This window comes from Scyliorhinus torazame, chromosome 14 (assembly GCF_047496885.1).
Source record: "Scyliorhinus torazame isolate Kashiwa2021f chromosome 14, sScyTor2.1, whole genome shotgun sequence".
Taxonomy (NCBI): domain Eukaryota; kingdom Metazoa; phylum Chordata; class Chondrichthyes; order Carcharhiniformes; family Scyliorhinidae; genus Scyliorhinus; species Scyliorhinus torazame.
Genome location: NC_092720.1, coordinates 97,590,715 through 97,611,195, shown reverse-complemented (window position 1 = coordinate 97,611,195; position 20,481 = coordinate 97,590,715). Strand labels below are relative to the sequence as shown.

Sequence of the window (20,481 nt, the reverse complement as noted above, 5' to 3'; positions counted from 1 at the left end):
GTTTCCCCACCAAAATGGCCACCCCTCTATTCTTTGCGTCCAGTCCTGAGTGGAACACCTGTCCCACCCATCCTTTCCTTAGCCTAACTTGGTCCGCCACCTTTAGGTGCGTCTCTTGGAGCATAACCACGTCTGCCCTTAGTCCTTTTAAATGCGCGAGCACTCGGGCCCTTTTTATCGGTCCGTTCAGGCCTCTCACGTTCCACGTGATCAGCCTCACTAGGGGGCTACCTGCCCCCCCTCCCGTGTCGACTAGCCATTACCTTCTCTAGGCCAGTCCCATATCCCGCCTCCGCGCTCCCGCTCGCTCCCCCAGCGTCGCACACCATCCCCGCCCACCCACTCTTTAGCCATTTCCTTTTGGATTTCCGCAGCAGCAACCCAGTTGTCCCCCCCCTCCCCCTCCCTCCCCCCCTCCCCGCTAGATCTCTTTCTAGCATGATTGCTCCCCCCATATTACTTCCGTAAGTCAGCTGACTTCAACTGACCCCGGCTACTCCTGCTCACTCCTCGACCCCCCCGTGTGGGAAACTCCCATCCACCTTGCGCCTGTCTTCCCGCCTTATTCTTTCTGGCGCGGGAACATCCCTTTACCCGACCCGCCTCTTATAGCGCAGCTCCCTTTCCCCTCCCCCTCCCCTTCCCCATTCTCCAACTATGTCCCGTCTTTCCCCCCTCACCGGCGCCCACATTTCCCCAATGTCTCCCCCCTTCCCAATTTACTTCTCAATTAACTTCAACCATAACATTAACAATAACATTGCCTGCAGCATCAGTCCCTCAGTTCCGATCCAATTTCTCTTCTTTGATGAAGGTCCATGCTTCATCCGCCGTCTCGAAATAATGGTGTCTCTCCTGATACGTGACCCATAGTCTTGCCGGCCGCAGCATCCCGAACTTCACCTTCCTTTCATGCAACACCTCTTTGGCTCGGTTGAAGCTCGCCCTCCTTCTCGCCACCTCCGCACTCCAATCCTGGTATACCCGTACCACTGCATTCTCCCATCTGCTACTCCGCACCTTTTTAGCCCATCTCAGGACCTCTTCTCTATCCTTAAGGCGGTAAAATCGCACGATTATCGCCCTGGGTGGTTCTCCCGCTTTTGCTCTTCTCGCCGGAATCCGATTTGCCCACTCCACCTCCAAGGGGCCCGTAGGGGCCTCAGCACCCATCAGTGAGCTCAGCATCGTACTTGCGTACGCTCCACAGTCCACTCCTTCCACACCCTCAGGGAGACCCAGTATCCGAAGGTTCTTCCTTCGCGCTCCATTTTCTAGGGCTTCAATCCTTTCAGTACACTTTTTATGAAGTGCCTCGTGCGTCTGTGTCTTAACCGCCAGGCCCAGGATCTCGTCCTCAATATCTGTCACCTTCTGCTCCACCACACGGAGCTCTGTCTCCTGGGTCTTTAATGTCTCCTTGAGCCCCTCAATTGCCTGCAGCAACGGGGTCAGCACCTCCCTCTTCAGCAGCTCCACGCACCGTCTCACAATTTCATCCTGCTCAGGCCCCCATGTCGCCTGCGCTTTCTCCGCCGCCATCTTGTACTTCTCTCTTTCTGACCCTTTGGTCGACGATTCCTCGCGCTGCAGCCGCCGCCGCCGGTTTTTTCCTCCTTCGTTTGGGGGGGACTCCCTTCTCACACACCCCACACCGGGTTGCGTCATCGAAAAATTCCCCGTTAGGGCTCTTTTAAGAGCCAGAAGGTCCGTCGGAGCTGGAGCCGCCGAAGCGTCCGGCTAGCTAGGCATCACCGCAACCGGAAGTCCCTTCAGTGGCCTTGATGAGGTCTTTTCACAGTTGTTCCCTCTGCTGCTAGAATTCACCTTTGATACAGGCCCTCAGGTCAGCTTACAGCTTTAAGCTTGCCCTTCCCGCCTGCATGCTGGAAGAGGCCCTGTTTATCCTGCAGTTGCAGCCAAATCTTTTACTGTTTCTGCCATGTCTGGCAACCCAGAGACATACCCTTCCTGGGGGACACTGTCGGGGGAATATTGCAGCCTTCTTCCCACACCGGGAAATGTCAAACAAATGCCGTGGGAGCCCTGTAAAAGAGCCCAAAAGTCCGTTCCAAGCAGGAGCTGCCGAATATGCGACCTAGCTCTGCATAGCCGCACCCGGAAGTCCATCCACATCATCATTAAGGCTGTCTATTTCTAATCCAATAGCATGAGCAGTGCCTCAATGTTAAAATTCTCATTTTGGTTTTCAAATCCCTCCATGGCCTCATCTCTGAATTATCTCCAGCCTCACAACCCTCCAAATGCAGTCTTCCATTTCTGGCCTTTAGTAAATCACCAATTTATATCACTGCCTCATTTCTGGGCTCCCAAGCTCCAGAGTTCCCTTCCTAAACATCTGTACCTCTCTTTCCTCCTTTAAGATACTTCTTAAAACTTAGCTCTTTAGCCAAGCTTTTGGCCATCTGCCTTAATGGGCAAAATTGAATTCAGTCCTTCATTTTTTAAATAATTTTTTTTTAAAAATAATTTTTATTAAAGGTTTTCATAAAATATCAATAACAAAATGAGAAAGAAAAAAGAACCCAACAGGGTTAAGTACAAAACACAATCTAAAAAAGCAACCCCCCAAACCCCTCCCCCCCGTACATAAATAATAAATTAACATTAACACCCCGACTTAACACAACAGGTGTATACACCCCCTCAAACCCTCCAGTGTAAATAACATAAACAAAAATAAAGTAAACCCTCCCCCCCCCCCCGAGCTGCTGCTGCCATTGACCAATGTCTATCGTTCTGCCAGAAAGTCTAAGAACGGTTGCCACCGCCTAAAGAACCCTTGTACCGACCCTCTCAAGGCGAATTTCACCCTCTCCAATTTAATGAACCCTGCCATATCGCTGATCCAGGATTCCAAGCTTGGGGGCCTCGCATCTTTCCACTGAAGGAGACTCCTTCGCCGGGCAACCAGGGACGCAAAGGCCAGAATTCTGGCCTCTTTCGCCTCCTGCACTCCCGGCTCCTCTGCCACCCCAAATATTGCGAGCCCCCAGCCCGGTCTGACCCTGGATCCTACCACCCTCAACACCGTCCTCGCTACGCCCTTCCAAAATTGCTCCAGCGCTGGGCATGCCCAGAACATATGGGTGTGATTTGCTGGGCTCCCTGAGCACCAAACAAACCTGTCCTCACCCCGAAAGAACCGGCTCATCCTTGTCCCGGTCATGTGTGCCCTGTGCAGCACCTTAAACTGTATGAGGCTGAGCCTCGCGCACGAAGAGGAAGAATTCACCCTCCCTAGGACATCTGCCCACGTCCCCTCTTCGATCTCCTCTCCCAACTCCTCCTCCCACTTACCTTTCAACTCCACCACCGAGGCCTCCTCCTCCTCCTGCATCACCTGGTAAGTTTCCGAGATCTTCCCCACTCCCACCCACCCCCCCCGAGAACACCCTGTCCTGTAGTGTGTGTGGCAGTAGCCGCGGGAATTCCACCACCTGCCGTCTGGCAAACGCCCTTACCTGTAAGTACCTGAAGGTGTTCCCCAGGGGGGAGCCCGTACTTCTCCTCCAGCTCACCCAAGCTCGCGAACTTCACGTCCACAAACAGGTCCCCCAACTTTCGTATCTCTGCCCTGTGCCACCCCGAAAACCCTCCACCTGTTCTTCCTGGGGCAAACCGGTGGTTCCCCCGTAATGGGGTCCACGCCGAGGCCCCAACTTCCCCCCTATGCCGCCTCCACTGCCCCCAAATTTTGAGGGCCGCCACCACCACCGGGCTCGTGGTATACCTCCTTGGAGGGAGCGGCAGCGGCGCCATTGCCAGCGCCCCCAGATTCGTACCCACACAGGATGCCGTCTCCAGCCTCTTCCATGCAGCCCCCTCCCCCTCCATCACCCACTTGCGCACCATCGTCGTATTGGCGGCCCAGTAGTACCCATAGAGGTTGGGCAGCGCCAGCCCCCCCCTATCACTACTCCACTCCAGGAACACCCTTCTCACCCTAGGAGTCCCTCGCGCCCACACAAACCCCATTATACTCCTGTTAACCCGCCTGAAAAAAGCCTTCGGGATAAACACGGGGAGGCACTGGAACAGGAACAAAAACCTTGGGAGCACCGTCATTTTGATTGACTGCACCCTACCCGCCAAGGACAGCGGCAACACGTCCCACCTCTTGAACTCCTCCTCCATTTGCTACACCAGCCTTGTAAAGTTAAGCCTATGCAGGGCCCCCCAGCTCCTGGCCACCTCGACCCCCAAATATCTGAAGCTCCACTCCGCCCTTTTTAGTGGGAGCTCGCCAATCCCACTCTCCTGGTCCCCTAGCTGAACTACGAACAGCTCGCTCTTCCCCATATTGAGCTTGTACCCCGAAAAGTCCCCGAATTCCCTAAGGATCCTCATTACCTCTGGAATTCCTCCCACCGGGTCCGCCACATACAGCAGCAGGTCGTCCGCATAAAGCGACACCCTATGCTGCTCCCCACTCCGCACCAACCACCTCCAGTTCCTCGACTCTCTAAGTGCCCATAGCCAGGGGTTCAATCGCCAGTGCGAAGAGCAGGGGGGACAGGGGACACCCCTGTCTCGTCCCTCGGTGCAACCGAAAGTACTCGGACCTCCTCCTATTTGTGGCCACACTCGCCATCGGGACCTCATACAACAGCCTAACCCACCTGACAAACCCCTACCCAAACCCGATCCGCTTCAGCACCTCCCACAGGTACCCCCACTCTACCCTATCGATGGCTTTCTCAGCGTCCATCGCCACCACTATCTCCGCCTCCCCCTCCCTCGCCGGCATCATGATAATGTTCAGAAGCCTCCGCACATTCGCGTTCAACTGCCTCCACTTCACAAACCCCGTTTGGTCTTCGTGGATGATCAGCGGCACACAATCCTCAAGGCTAAGACCTTCGCCAGCACCTTGGCATCTACATTTAGCAAGGAAATCGGTCTGTAAGGCCCACATTGCAGGGGATCCTTGTCCCGCTTCAGGATCAAGGAGATCAGTGCCCGGGACATCGTCGGGGGTAAAGCCCCCCCTCCCTTGCCTCTTTAAAGGTCCTAACTAACAGCGGGCCCAACAGGTCCATATATCTTTTATAAAACTCGACCGGGAAACCGTCCGGCCCCGGTGCCTTCCCCGTCTGCATGCTTCCTATCCCTTTGATCAGCTCCTCCAGCCCAATCGGAGCCCCCAGTCCCGCCACCTGTCCCTCTTCCACCTTTGGAAACCTCAATTGGTCCAGGATACGGCCTATCGCTCCCTCCTCCTGTGGGGGCTTGGATCGGTACAATTCCTCGTAGAAGTCCCTGAAGACCCCATTGATGCCAACCCCACTCCGCACCACGCTCCCTCCCCTGTCCTTAACTCCCCAATCTCCCTAGCTGCGTCCCGCTTCCGAAGCTAATGCGCCAGCATCCGGCTTGCCTTTTCCCCATACTCGTAGACCGCCCCCTGGGCCTTCCTCCACTGCACCTCCGCCATCCTGGTGGTCACCAGGTCGAATTCGGCCTGGAGGCTGCGCCTCTTCCTCAACAATCCTTCCTCAGGCTCTTCCACATACCTCCTGTCTACCCTCACCATCTCCCCCACCAGCCTCTCCCTCTCCCCCCGCTCCCTCCGCTCCTTGTGGGCCCTACTGGCGATCAGCTCTCCCCTCTACAAGGGTCCACCCCTCCCATTTGGTCCATAAATCCCCTCAACACTCTAGCCGCCGCCGGCTTCCTACCCATCCTAGACCTGGAGCAATCCAGTGCCGGATCCAACACCGTGTTAAAGTCTCCCCCTATTATCAGGCCCCCCACTTCCAAGTCTGGGATCCGACACAACATACGCCGCATAAAACCCGCATCGTCCCAGTTCAGAGCATACACATTGACCAGTACCACCCTCTTTCCCTGCAGCTTACCACTTACCATTATGTACCTGCCGCCATTATCTGCCACAATGCTCGACGCCTCGAATGACACCTTCTTTCCCACCAAGATCGCCACCCCTCGATTTTTGGCATCAAGCCCCGAGTGAAACACCTGACTTACCCACCCTTTCCTCAGTCTTACCTGGTCTGCCACCTTCAGGTGTGACTCCTGGAGCATAACCACATCCGCCTTGAGCCCCTTCAGATGCGCGAACACGCGGGCCCGCTTAACCGGCCCATTCAGTCCCCTTATATTCCAGGTTATCAGCCGGATCAGGGGGCTACCCGCCCCCCCCTCCCCCGCCGACTAGCCATGACCCCTCCTCGGCCAGCCACGCGCCCGCACCCCACACCCGGCCCGTTCCCCACAACGGCATACCCCCGTCTCGACCACCCCACTCGCTCCAACTCCTCCTTGACCTTAGCAGCAGCAACTCGATTCCCCCCCCCCCCCCACGCCCCCCCCCCCCCCCCCCCAGCTAGGACCCATCCTAGCTGGTTTACTCCCCCCATTGCACTTCCGCAAGTCAGCTGACCCCGGCCACTCCCGCCTCCCCTTCGACTCCTCCCATTGTGTGGCACACTCTCCTCTCCCGCTCCCCATCCACAGGCTCTCCACCTCCCCCCTCCATTCTAATCCTTCCTTCCCCACCCCGGCCACGTCCCCCCCCCCCCCCAGTCTTCGGCGCGGGAAAAAAGCCCGCGCTCTCCACCTACCAGGCCCCGCCACCAACCAAAACAGTGCCCAACCCGCACCATCCACCCTCCCCAACCCGAAAGAGAAAAACACAGAGAAAAAGAAACCCAAAACAATGCAAACCCCGAACCAAGAATAGGCATAACATTTCCACCGCAGTCTCCAATCGCCCATCCCGACCCTCAGTCTGTGTCCAGCTTCTTGGCCTGAACAAAGGCCCACGCCTCCTCCGGAGACTCAAAATAATGGTGCCGGTCGTTGTAGGTAACCCACAGTCGCGCTAGCTGCAACATGCCAAACTTCACCCCCTTCCTGTGCAGCACCGCCTTCGCTCGATTGTACCCGGCCCTCCTCTTCGCCACCTCCGCACTCCAGTCCTGATATATCCGAACCTCCGCGTTCTCCCACCTGCTGCTCCTCTCCTTCTTGGCCCACCTGAGCACACACTCCCGATCGACGAACCGATGGAACCGCACCAGCACCGCCCGCGGAGGCTCGTTAGCCTTGGGCCTCCTCGCCAACACTCTATGGGCCCCTTCCAGCTCCAGGGGCCCCTGGAAGGACCCCACTCCCATCAGCGAGTTCAACATGGTGACCACATAGGCCCCCACGTCCGGCCCCTCCGGGAGGCCCAGAATCCGCAGATTCTTCCGCCTCGACCGATTCTCCATCTCCTCGAACCGCTCCTGCCATCTCTTGTGGAGCGCCTCGTGCGCCTCCACCTTTACTGACAGGCCTAAGATCTCGTCCTCATTGTCAGAGATCTTTTGTCGAGCCTCTCGGATCGCCACCCCCTGGGCCGTCTGTGTCTCCAGCAGCTTATCAATAGAAGCCTTCATCGGCTCTAGCAGGTCCGTTTTAATCTCTCTGAGGCAGCGCTGGATACCCTCCTGTTGCTCCTCCGCCCACTGCCTCCACGCTGCCTGGTCTGCGCCCGCCGCCATTTTGTCCTTCTTCTGGTCCACCACCACCTTTTTTGTTGTCCCGCTCCTAGTTAAAGCCATATACTGACGGGGAGCTGTTATTAACTCCTTCCCACACCGGAAAACGTCGAAAAAGTGCCCTTGGGGGCCCTGAAAAGAGCCCAAAAGTCCGTTTCTGCGGGAGCCGCCGAATGTGCGACTTAGCTCCGCATAGCCGCAAATGGAAGTCTCGAGAGGGAATCCTTTTGGCAGTGTTCGCTTCACCAATCTGCCCCCAAAAGTCTGTGGAAACTCCTGAAAAAGGTCTGAGAGTCCGTTCCAGACGGGAGCTGCCGAATGCGCGACCTATTCCTCTATGACTGCCACCGGATGCCTCGTCCCCGCTTCTTCAATGGCCTTGGTAGATCTTTTCACAGTTGTTCCCTCTGCTGCTAGAATTCACCATTAATAAAGGCCCTCAAGTCAGCTTGCAGCTTTAAGCTTGCCCTTCCACCGCCTGCATGCTGGAAGAGGCCCCTCTCTCCCCTGCAGTTACAGCCAAATCTTTTACTGTTTCTGCCGGGTCTGGTAACCAAGAGACATACCATTCCTGGGGGACACTGTCAGGGGAATGTTGCAGTCTTCTTCCCACACCGGGAAATGTCAAACAAATGCCGTCGGGGCCCTGTAAAGAGCCCAAAAGTCCGTTCCAAGCGGGAGCTACCGAATATGCGACCTAGCGCTGCATAGCCGCACCCGGAAGTCAATTCAGTCCTTCATAATGGGCATGACGGCAGGTGGGCCAGGAGCATCCCCATCTGATTCCAAGCATTGGGAAAATTGCCCCCAATAAAGTCATGGGAATTCCGCACGTTGATGGCAGGTTCTAATACCTCACTGATGACTTGAGACTTGACACCAATTATCCCTGGGCCCACTGGAATTTAGTGGTAGCTCATAGGTCTCTCATTGCTCGTGCAGTGATTTCCTCTCTCCCCTGTCCTCAATCCTTACATGTCGCTACCACCAGTGCTCCAACAGGAGTGGGTGGGGGGGCCTCCATTGGAGGAACCAAATCTTGCCCAACATCTCATGGGATTCAGCGTTAAATTTTGTTCACCCATGTACCTTGGGACATGTTACTAAGTGTTGTTTATTTGGGAAATTCTACCCACTAGTGGGAGGATTTCTTCTGATGTCGAGCCAAAGCATAAAGCAATTCAGTCATTTAGAGCACTTTTATATTTTATTAGAAATAACACACAGGAAACCAAGCTCCCAGGTTTAATATGCTAACATACGCCAACCTAAGGACATTGTTTCAGACATCTCCACCCACAGATGCATTACACACCATGGTTATTATCTATGTATGACCACAGGGACATAGATTAATGTTGTCTCTAGGGGGAAAAACATTGGCAGCAAGCACACTGGTAGCCAATAAGAGATGACAAGCTCCCTCCCTTGAGCAACATGTTTTGAACTGAATTGCACTTACGCTAATGCAATTTCAACCGAGGTAATCGCTGTTTTTGATTTCCTTGCAGGTTACAAAGGAATTACATAAAATGTGCAGCACAGGAACCAGTTGGTCTATGTACTGATGCTCCACAGGAGCTTCATCTCACCTGGCTTACATATCACCCTATCAGCATAACCTTTTATTCCTTTCTATCTCATGTACTTACCAAGCTCCTGCATAACAACATCTATGTTGCATCTGGGTGTAACTAATTCATGTGGCAACAGATTCCACATTCAGGAGGTAGCACATCCTACATTATGTATCATTATTACTCCACCACAACCTGCCAGACGACAAGTAATAGGATAGCGTTTTTTTTAAACAGCCCACATAGCTGGAATTCCTGCCAAACTCTGTGGACACTAGGACTGCAGCTGAGCCAAACGAAAGGTGCTTGTTACTTCCTCGTTTATCAGGAGAGCAAAAAAAAACTGTTGTGTTCGACGGACAGGTACAGCTGAACCTCACCACGTGAGGTACCGCCGCAAGCTGTGCAGAGTTCCCCCTTTCCACTGATCTCCCGGACCTGAGGTTGGAGAGAGGGGATTTTTTTTTGTGGGGGGGGAGAAAAAAAATGATAAATTCTGTCCTCCAGTCCCTGCAGGATCCTCACCTCGTTGCCAGTTTCCAGAGATGCTGTGGTTTATTTATCCAAGTTGAGGAGCGACTTGGCGCCGGCTGTAGCAACGCTCATGGCAACGCCAGTGGGAGCCCAGGGCTGGCGGAGAGAGCTGGAGTCGCCAGGGGCAGTGAACGCCCCAATGGAGAGCGGAGATGCAAGATCAATGGGACCCATCCTCATCCCCATGGGCAGGACAGAAAGGACCCTCATGGTGTGGGCGAATGTGCAGCAAAGGTGAGAAATGTGCCAACCGTGACCGTCTCTGCCTATCACTCGCTCTTTCCTCCCTTTAAAAGATCTGTTTTGAACCAGCTTCTCCATTTCCCTCCATCCAGCTGTTTCAAAACGTTCGCTCTGGACTTTGCACCAAGTAACCAGTAATAAGATAAGTATTTGTTTGACAACAAGGCGTTGCACTGCACTAATGGGGATATTGGGACATTCGTAATCCGGTAGAACAGCTCCTTCCAGTTGGCCAGCTTTACTAGCAGAGGAAGCAGGGCTGTCGTGGGGAGGAGTCGACTGGAACAAACTGTTAATGGCGAGAAAAACAACTGTATCTCCCGCCAGCCAAATCAGCTCACCAGCTTCTTGATATTGGGGCGCTGTCACTGAAGGCACCTGCCAATGTGTTTGTATAGAACCAGATATATGTGACAATTAGCTCAAATAAAACTTAATTAAATGTCAGCTTATGGGATAAAAATTATCTGTATCTATTAGATGTTATATTGTAAAGATTTTACACGGCAAAGTGCCTGACTTGGGCAGAGGGCTCGGAATCCTAGCCATTGACTATGAATGAGCACCAAACCTGGTCCAGTTAACAAATCAAAGGATGATTACAGTGCAGGAGGCCATTGGGCCGAGTGTCCGTGTTGGCTCTCCACAAGTCCACAAGAGGAACTTCGATGGTTCCACACCGGTACCCTGTAGTTTTTTCTTTCTCTTCAGCTGCTTATCCCCAACTCACTTTCACAAGCCCCAATTGAATCTACCTCCAAGAAACCTAAATTTATATAGTGCTTTGAAGTAATAAAACATGCCAAGACGCTTCACAGGAGCATTCTAAAACAATATATGAAACTGGTGTCCGCCAATATAGAACATAGAACATTACAGCGCAGTACAGGCTCTTCGGCCCGCGATGTTGCGTCGACCTGTGAAACCAATCTAAAGCCCATCCACACTATTCCCTTATCATCCATATGTTTATCCAATGACCATTTAAATGCCCTTAATGTTGGCGAGTCCACTACTGTTGCAGGCAGGGCATTCCATGCCCTTACTCCTCTCTGAGTAAAGAACCTACCTCTGACATCTGTCCGATATCTATCTCCCCTCAATTTAAAGCCATGTCCCCTCGTGCTAGCCATCACCATCCGAGGAAAAGGGCTCTCACTGTCCACCTATCTAATCCTCTGATCATCTTGTATGCCTCTATTAAGTCACCTCTTAACCTTCTTCTCTCTAACGAAGACAGCCTCATGTCCCTCAGCCTTTCCTCATAAGATCATCCCTCCATACCAGGCAACATCCTGGTAAATCTCATCTGCACCCTTTCCAATGCTTCCACATCCTTCCTATAATGCGGCGACCAGAACTGCACACAATACGCCAAATGCGGCCGCACCAGAGTTTTGTACAGCTGCAACGTGACCTCCTGGCTCTGAAACTCAATCCCTCTACCAATAAAAGCTAACACACCGTATGCCTTCTTAACAACCCTATCAACCTGGGTGGCAACTTTCAGGGATCTATGTACATGGACATCGAGATCTCCCTGCTCATCCACACTACCAAGAATCTTACCATTAGCCCAGTACTCTGTATTCCAGTTACTCCTTCCAAAATGAATCACCTCATACTTTTCTGCATTAAACTCCATTTGCCACTTCTCAGCCCAGCTCTGCAGCTTTTCAATGTCCCTCTGTAACCTGCAACATCCTTCCGCACTGTCCACAACTCCACCGACTTTAGTGTCATCCACAAATTTACTCACCCATCCTTCTACTCCCTCCTCCAGGTCATTTATAAAAATGACAAACAGCAGTGGCCCCAAAACAGATCCTGTGGTACACCACTAGTAACTGAACTCCAGGCTGAACATTTCCCATCAACCACCATCCTCTGTCTTCTTACAGCTAGCCAATTTCTGATCCAAACCGCTAAATCACCCTCCATATTTTCTGCAATAGCCTACCGTGGGGAACCTTATCAAACGCTTTACTGAGATCCATATTCACCACATCAACTGCTTTACCCTCGTCCACCTGCTTGGTCACCTTCTCCAAGAATTCAATAAGGTTTGTGAGGCACGACCTTCACAAAACCGTGTTGACTATTCCTGATCAAATTATTCCTTTATAGATGATTATAAATCCTATCTAATATGATACTTTCCAACACTTTGCCCACAACAGAAGTAAGGCTCACTGGTCTATAGTTACCGGGGTTGTCTCTACTCCCCTTCTTGAACAAGGGGACAACATTTGCTACCCTCCAGTCTCCTGGCACTATTCCTGTAGACAATGACAACATAAAGATCAAAGCCAAAGGCTCTGCAATCTCCTCCCAGCTTCCCAGAGAATCCTAGGATAAATCCCATCCGGCCCAGGGGACTTATCTATTTTCACACTTTCCAGAATTGCTAACATCTCCTCCTTATGAACCTCAATCCCGTCTAGTCTAGTAGCCTGTATTTCAGTATTCTCCTCGACAACATTGTCTTTTTCCTGTGTGAATACTGACGAAAAATATTAATTTAGCGCCTCGTCTATCTCCTCTGACTTGACGCACAACTTCCCAAGACTGTCCTTGACTGGTTCTACTCTTACCCTAGTCATTCTTTTATTCCTGACACACCTATAGAAAGCTTTTGGGTTTTCCTTGATCCTACCTGCCAAGGACTTCTCATGTCCCCTCCTGGCTCTTCTTAGCTCTCTCTTTAGGTCCTTCCTGGCTAACTTGTAACTCTCAAGCGCCCTAACTGATACTTCACGCCTCATCTTTACATAAGCCTCCTTCTTCCTCTTGACAAGTGATTCAACTACATTAGTAAACCATGGTTCCCTCGCTCGACCACTTCCTCCCTGTCTGACAGGTACATACTTATCAAGGGCATGCAGTAGCCGTTCCTTGAACAAGCTCCACATTTCAATTGTGCTAATCCCCTGCAGTTTCTTTCCCCATCCTATGCATCCTACGCCTTACCTAATCGCATCATAATAGCCTTTCCCCCAGCTGTAACTCTTGCCCTGTGGTATATACCTATCCCTTTCCATCGCTAAAGTAAAGGTAACCGAATTGTGGTCACTATCACCAAAGTGCTCACCTACCTCCAAATCTAACACCTGGCCTGGCTCATTACCCAGTACCAAATCCAATACGGCCTCGCCTCTTGTTGGCCTATCAACATACTGCGTCAGGAAACCGTCCTGCACACATTGGACAAAAACTGACCCATCTAAAGTACTCAAACTATAGCGTTTCCAGTCAATATTTGGAAAGTTAAAGTCCCCCATAATAACTACCCTGTTGCTTTAGCTCCTATCCAGAATCATCTTTGCAATCCTTTCCTCTGCATCTCTGAAACTTTTTGGAGACCTATAGAAAACTCCCAACAGGGTGACCTCTTCTTTCCTGTTTCTAACCTCAGCCCATACTACCTCAGTAGACGAGTCCTCATCAAACGTCCTTTCTGCCACCGTAATACTGTCCTTGACTAACAATGCCGCACCTTCCTCTCTTTTACCACCTTCCCTGAGCTTACTGAAACATCTAAATCCCGGCACCTGCAACAGCCATTCCTGTCCCTGCTCTATGCATGTCTCCAAAATGGCCACAACATCGAAGTCCCAGGTACCAATCCATGCTGCAAGTTCACCCACCTTATTCCAGATGCTCCTGGCGTTGAAGTAGACACACTTCAAACCACCTTCCTGCCTGCCAGTGCACTCCTGCGACCTTGAAACCTAACTCATGAGCTCACTACTCTCAATCTCCTGTACACTGGAACTACAATTCAGGTTCCCATCCCCCTGCTGAATTAGTTTAAACCCTCCCGAAGAGCATCAGCAAATTTCCCCCCAGGATATTGGTACTCCTCTGGTTCAGGTGTAGACCATCCTGTTTGTAGAGGTCCCACCTACCCCAGAATGAGCCCCAGTTATCCAGGTATCTGAATCCCTCCCTCCTGCACCATCCCTGCAGCCACGTGTTCAACTGTTGTCTCTCCCTATTCCTCGTCTCGCTAGCATGTGGCACGGCTAACAGCCCAGAGATAATAACTCTGTTTGTTCTAGCTCTACGATTCCACCCTAGCTCCCTGAATACCTGACTTACATCCCCATCCCTTTTCCTACCTATGTCGTTGGTGCCTATGTGGACCACGACCTGGGGCTGCTCCCCCTCCCCCTTCAGGATCCCGAAAGCATGATTGGAACAGTTCTATCTGCTTTGTCCAGACCCCACCACCCCTCTTTCTCCCCCCCCCCCCCCCCCCCCCCCCCCCCCGCCCATGATTTTGAGCATCTCTTCTCTCAACCTTCTCCTCCCTAAGGAGAACAACCAACTTCTCCAATCTATTCACCAAACTGAAGTTACCGCTTGCTCCTGGAACCATTCTGATAAATCTTTTCTGCACCCTATCTAAAGTCTTCACATCTTCCTAAAGTGTGGTGTCCAGAACTGGACACAATACTGTTCTGCCATTGAGACTGAACTGGGGTTATATAAAGATTCAGTGCCACTTCCTCAATTGTGTGCTATGAAAGATTGTGGATTCAACATATTCAAAACCTGAAATCTATCTGAGCTGACATCCATGTGCAGTAAGGAAGGAGTTCAGCATCACTGGCAGTGGTTTCCTTTAGATGATGGAATTATTAGAGAATAAGAGTAAATGGCTAATTACGCCACCTCACGGGTGCTCCATTGATCTCCCGCCAGAGTTTTGATAGGACATTGAAACAAGGCTCCTTTGAAGCCAAGTTCCCACGGGCCCCAGAATGTTTTTCGGCTTAAATCTTCCAACACTAGCAAGTGGAGCTGGTGGCGTAGTGGTATTGTCATGGGACTGACAAACAAGAAGCCCAGGGTAATGCTCTGGGGACCTGTGTTCGAATCCTGCCACTGCAGATGGTGAAATTTGAATTCAATAAAAATCTGGAATCAAAAGTCTAATGATCACCATGAAACTATAGCCGATTGTTGTAAAAACCCATCTGGTTCACTGATGTCCTTCAGGGAAGGAAATCTGTCATCCTTACCTGCTCCGGCCTACGTGTGACTCCAGACCCACAGCAATGTTGTTGACTCTTAACTGCCTCCTCGAGGGTAATTAGGGATGGGCAATAAATGCTGGCACAGCCTGCGATGCCAATGTCTCATGAATGAATTTTAAAAGTAAATAATTTACTATCTCCAAGTCTTTTCTGTCAAAAAGAGAATTCTGTCTAAAGTTTGCAAATAAAAAATTGCCCCATAATTGGAAAATAATTATTTATTTTTTTAAATTACACTGAGCCGCAGAAGAGAATATCAGGGCAGATGGCCTAAAGCTTGGTAGGTTTTAAAGAGAGCCTTAAAGGAAGAAGGAGAGCTAAGGCAGGGGATTCCAGAGCTTGGGAACCAGGTAACTGAATGCACGCTGACCAATAATGGGGCAATTCAAATCAGGGTGCTAAAGAGGGCAGAATTAGACGAGCTCAGATATCTCTGAGAATTGTGGGGTTGGAGAGTACACACGTAGGGAAGGGTAAGGCCAAGGAAGGATTTGAAACGTGGGTGAGAATTCTATAATCAAAATTGACCAAGAACCAATGTAGATCATGAAGGACAGGGACAATGGTGAATGGAACTTAGGCAATTTGAGTAACGACATGGTGGAGCCACCTGGGTTGGCCAAGTCCCGATTTAAAATGGAGAACAGCAAAGGCTGAAGGGAAATTCAACCAACACAGGCAGAAACCAGCAGGTGCAAGTTACTGTGTATTAAACTCTGCAAAAGCCCAGACAGCATCGATACAAGCAGCCATCTGCATAATAATGTAGCAGCCATCTACATACTAATAAGCGATCCCCGGGAACAATCGCAACATTTGGGACAAACAAAGCTAAGCCAGACTCCCCGGCGCCAGCAGGAGCCAACACAAAAGAGGTTAACGGACACCTCAAGACCGCCCATCGATCAGGGAACCGCTCCAGTATTGGAGAAATCGAACCAAGCGATTGGAACAAAGTCCAATCACTTGGAACCAGGTACAGGGTCCGCCCCGAAAGGCGGGAAGCCCCTCGGGACTATAAAGTTAAGCCCCAAGTTCAGATCGTTCTTCTTGACGGGGTCACTCAGCAACGTGAACCAACCCTTGACCGTGACCGGTTCAACTGCCGCCGATATCCAGTAAGTCTTAAGTCAACGTTCGCTACGAGATTGGCGCTCCTAGCTACCAATCCGTACCAACTTCGAATCCCGCAGACTCAGAACCCAAACGAAAGGCCATTTGTTCCCCTGACCTGGTGGGCCAGTCCGAAGCTAAGTATAGGCCTGTTTGTGGTAGAAGTAGCTTAGACGTAGAATTTGTGCATGAGTCGCGATTACTGTGTATAAACGTGCTTTGATTTGAATCTTACTAATCGGTGTATTGAGTTATTGATCATTTCTTGAACTTGAACCTCGTGGCGGTATCATAAAGATAACTGGCGACTCGAGAGCAAAGGTTATAAAACAGAGCCAATTGAACCAACCAAAAGTTAGCAACATATTACTGGCGACATCTGACGGGACCCGAACTAGAAGTGGCTTAACCACTCCGGGAGAACCCAAAAATTTGATTAGCGATCCAATTGGGAACAGAAAACCACAAGTGTTCAAGCAGTTCTGATCAATCCTCATAATTCGGAAGTGTGTTAAATGCATGCGTAACTAACAGGGCTATAAGGTAAACTGATAGATTTTTTTGTTGCAACAAAACTGTCGGGAGTTTGTATTTCGGAAATTAGCGAAAGCCGTACCCGTAATTACAGCACCGCCTTAGTCCCCCTGTTCCAAATTTAAAAGAAGCATTCAGATAAGAAAGATGGCAATGCAGGCAATGCAATGCCTCATGAACCCAGAAGAATTTGCGGTCGCAGCGACCAGCAGCAGTAGAGTAGGACAGTGTCCCGTATGGGAAGAAGAAATCAGGAAGTACCTCAAAGGGAAAGGATGGCCCCTTTGGAGCGAATTCTGTAGCAATGAGGAAACAGGTCCCGGGAGTATAGGACATACTTGGTGGGAGAACCTGAGCGAGATTCACAAGAAGAGCTTAGGAAAAGCTCACAAGCCGATGGCAATCGTGTCCTGCTTGGCACAATTGCGAGGCACAGAGGAGGTCGTTAGGATGCTCCGGAAAGAGAGCGAAGGCATACATCTAATGAGCAATGTCGATGTAAGTGAGGTAGAAAGAGAGAATGTAGAGCTAAGGAGGAAGTTGGCAGCAAAAGACGGAGAGGTGGATGATGCCAGTCTTGTCTGGTGCACCTAAGCAGCTTCCAGTCCCAGTATGAAAAGGCCTATCAGGACACACAACGTGCAGTCCTGGTATTAGAAGAAACTGAGAAGAAGGTAGAAGCATTGCAGAGGCAGTGTAGTGGCCTGAAGGCAGCGTTAAGAGCACTCCATGCTGCCACCACGGAGCAAAGACAAAGCTCACTAGACCACGCAAAGTGCCGGAAGTAGATTGCAGAGCTGCAATCTCTGCTTTCAGTTCAAAAATGATTCCAGGAAACCTTTGGAGCAAAATTAGATGAGGAAGACGGCCCTGATTGGGAAGAGTTAAATGAGACAGCGCAGAGATATGTTCAGGGAACATGTGCGCAGGGAAAGCCCCAAAAGAGAAAAGCGCTCCAACCCCCCACAGAGCAGATAGTTCAGGCTCCAATGAACCCTGTAACCACCCACCGCACAGCCACATCGGACGACACGGAATTTCTGTACACCACCCCCTTAACAGTGACCCAATTACGGGACGCGTGCGAGAAAATCAAACCGTTCCTCCCCACCTCAGACCCCCACCATTTCTTTGCCAGAGTAAAGCAGCAGGCGACCATGTACGGCCTGGATGAGCGAGAGCATGTAGAGCTCACAGTTTTGAGTCTAAACCCTTCGGTCGTAGCAGCCCTTCCCGACCCACAGAATGTAGGAGGAGGCACCCTTGCAGAAATGCATACCGCGGTCCTTGACGCGATCGGGCATAACCGGGGTGACCCCGTAGATGGCCTCAATAAATGCAGGCAAAAGAAAACCGAGCATCCCACAGCGTTTGCTGGATGCCTGTGGATCCACTTTGCAGCAGTTTTTGGAGACTTAGACCGAGCCCATTTGTCCCCAGACAACATGGCCAAATGGACCCGCACCCTTATCTGCCATGCCACAGAAACAGGACAAAAAGCTTGTTCGAATTATGATCCCTCAGAGGAGGCTCATAACGAGAAATGGGTCGTAAAAAGTTTGTCCGGCGCCTGGGCGCAGTCTGTACAAAACAAACCCGCAGTTAAAAATCCCGAAGAAAAGCAGGCAGAATCAGACATACAAGCCGTTAAAACACACCAGAACCCCGCATGGATAAATGAAGGCAAGAACAGCCCCCCACCAAAGTCACAGTGTTACAATTGTGGACACAAGGGAATGCAATGCCCCACGAAAGCCACAGAGAGCCCAGCAAACGGGCACTCTAAGTAAGAATAAGACAGAGCCCATACATAGTGTGAGCACCCGTTCAGATCAGACGGACCTGACCGGAATGGACTGACAGTGTTCGGGCTCCCCCAGTTGGGTCTGCAACACCCTTTGGGATAGGTCCGGACGACCGGTAGTTGCAGCGAAAATACGGGGACAGCCCATCGAGTTTCTCTGGGACACAGGAGGGTCCCGCACCACAATAAATTCCTCCACCATGTTCCAAAAGCACACGTGGCCCACTACAGCCACTATCACCCTTAACGACTTTACAGGCCACTCACAGCAGGGACACATCACAGCCCCTGTACCCATTCAAATCGGCAACATCACCACCAATCACCCAGTAGTTTTAGTTGATCTGCCCCACACAGCAGAACACATTCTGGGAATCGATTTTATGAATTCCCACAACCTATCATTTGATCCAGTCAACCAGTGTGTCTGGAAAATGGCAAAATCTGCAAGAGCCCCCGCAACGCTCACAATAGGGGAATACGCCAACAAAATTAGCGCAGTAGGCGAATTTTGGTTTAACCCAACGACAATTAGCACGGACAAGCAGGTTAGGGCAGTGTTACAAAAGAACAGGACAGCATTCGCGACCCACAAAGACGACTGTGGCCGGATGACTGGTTCAGTACAAATCCCAGGACCTGACCCTAGACTCCAAAAACAGTATGGATTTCCCCAAGAGGCAGAGGGAGAAATCTCAATGGTAATCAACAGCTTATTAGAGCAGGGCGTACTTGGATCAGTAGCCTCCACTAATAATGCCCCGATTTGGCCAGTGAGAAAGCCCGATGGATCATGGCGACTGACCATCGATTACCAGGAACTCAACAAAATCACCCCCGCAGCAGCCCCCACAGTAGCCACAAGTCCCAAGACCATGCTCAAGCAGGGACTGAATTCCCGATACTTTACAGTTTTGGATATCAGTAATGGATTCTGGTCCATTCCATTGGCAAAGGCGTGCCAGTATAAATTTGCCTTCTCCTTTAAAAATCAACAGAATACGTGGACATGCCTTCCACAAGGATTCCACAACTCCCCCTCCATTTTCCACCGCCAGCTGGCAAATGGTTTATCAAAATTTTCTCGCTCCGAATGTCTGGTCCAGTACGTAGACGACCTACTACTGCAGACAGACACCAAGGAAGAGCACATCGAGCTTCTGTCCGAACTCCTAGAACTCCTACAAGGAATTGGATGCAAAGTTAACCCCAAAAAGGCCCAGATTTTGGAACAGAAAGTGATATATTTGGGTACAATTATCACACATGGTAAACGCGAGATCGAGCATAAAAGATTTGACTCGATTGCTAAATTGTCCCTTCCCCAGAACGTTTCAGCCCTCCGGTCATTTTTAGGACTGGTTGGCTACTGCCGAAACCACATTGACGGTTTCGCCAGCAAGGCAGCGCCCCTCTCAGACCTCCTAAAGAAAGGAGCCCCCTGGGAATGGCTTCCGCAGCATACGGATGCTGTGGACTCTTTGAAACAAGCACTCATAGCAGCCCCCGCACTACAAGTTCCAGACCCGCTTTCCCCCTATGCGATAGAGGTAGCAAGCAGAGACCGCACCCTTTCGGCCGTGCTCCTTCAGGAACGGCACGAACAGTTAAGACCCGTGGCTTACGCCTCCAGAGTTTTAGATGCTGTGGAGCAGGGTTTTGAGCCTGTGAAAGGCACCTGCTCGCAGTATTCTGGGCAGTACAGTATTTTCCGTACATAACCGGACTGAACCCCATCACAATCCTCACAGAACACCCCCCCACACAACTTTTACTGGACGAACGACTCAAGGACCGTACAGTTAGTCAGATTAGAGCAGCGAGATGGACCCTTCTTTTGCAGGGACGGGACATCACTGTTAAAAGGACAAAGACCCACACTTTTTAACCGACAACTTACAGTACCCCGGAACCCCCCATGAATGTGAAATTGTCTCTCCACACCACAACACAGGCCCCTTTATTGCTAAAACCCCCCCCAGAAAGATAGGTAGTTCACCCCAGAGCCCCAAGCGCACAGACACGTGCGAACCCATAAAGATATATGTGGATGGATCTTCCACAATATTAGAAGGGAAGCGCATAACAGGATGCGGTATTTATGT

The 20,481-nt window shown here is 51.0% G+C and overlaps 1 protein-coding gene across 2 annotated transcripts in view; it reads left to right on the top strand.

Moving 5' to 3' along the window:
* The first annotated feature begins 9,465 nt into the window (after positions 1-9,465).
* Positions 9,466-20,481, top strand: part of sgpp2 (sphingosine-1-phosphate phosphatase 2) — a 103,440-nt gene continuing 92,424 nt past the window's right edge. For both annotated transcript variants that reach the window (XM_072474537.1, XM_072474536.1), the window contains exon 1: positions 9,466-9,874. In XM_072474537.1, coding sequence (XP_072330638.1) covers positions 9,593-9,874 — 282 coding nt within the window. In that variant the 5' untranslated portion in view covers positions 9,466-9,592. The remainder of the gene's footprint in view (positions 9,875-20,481) is intronic.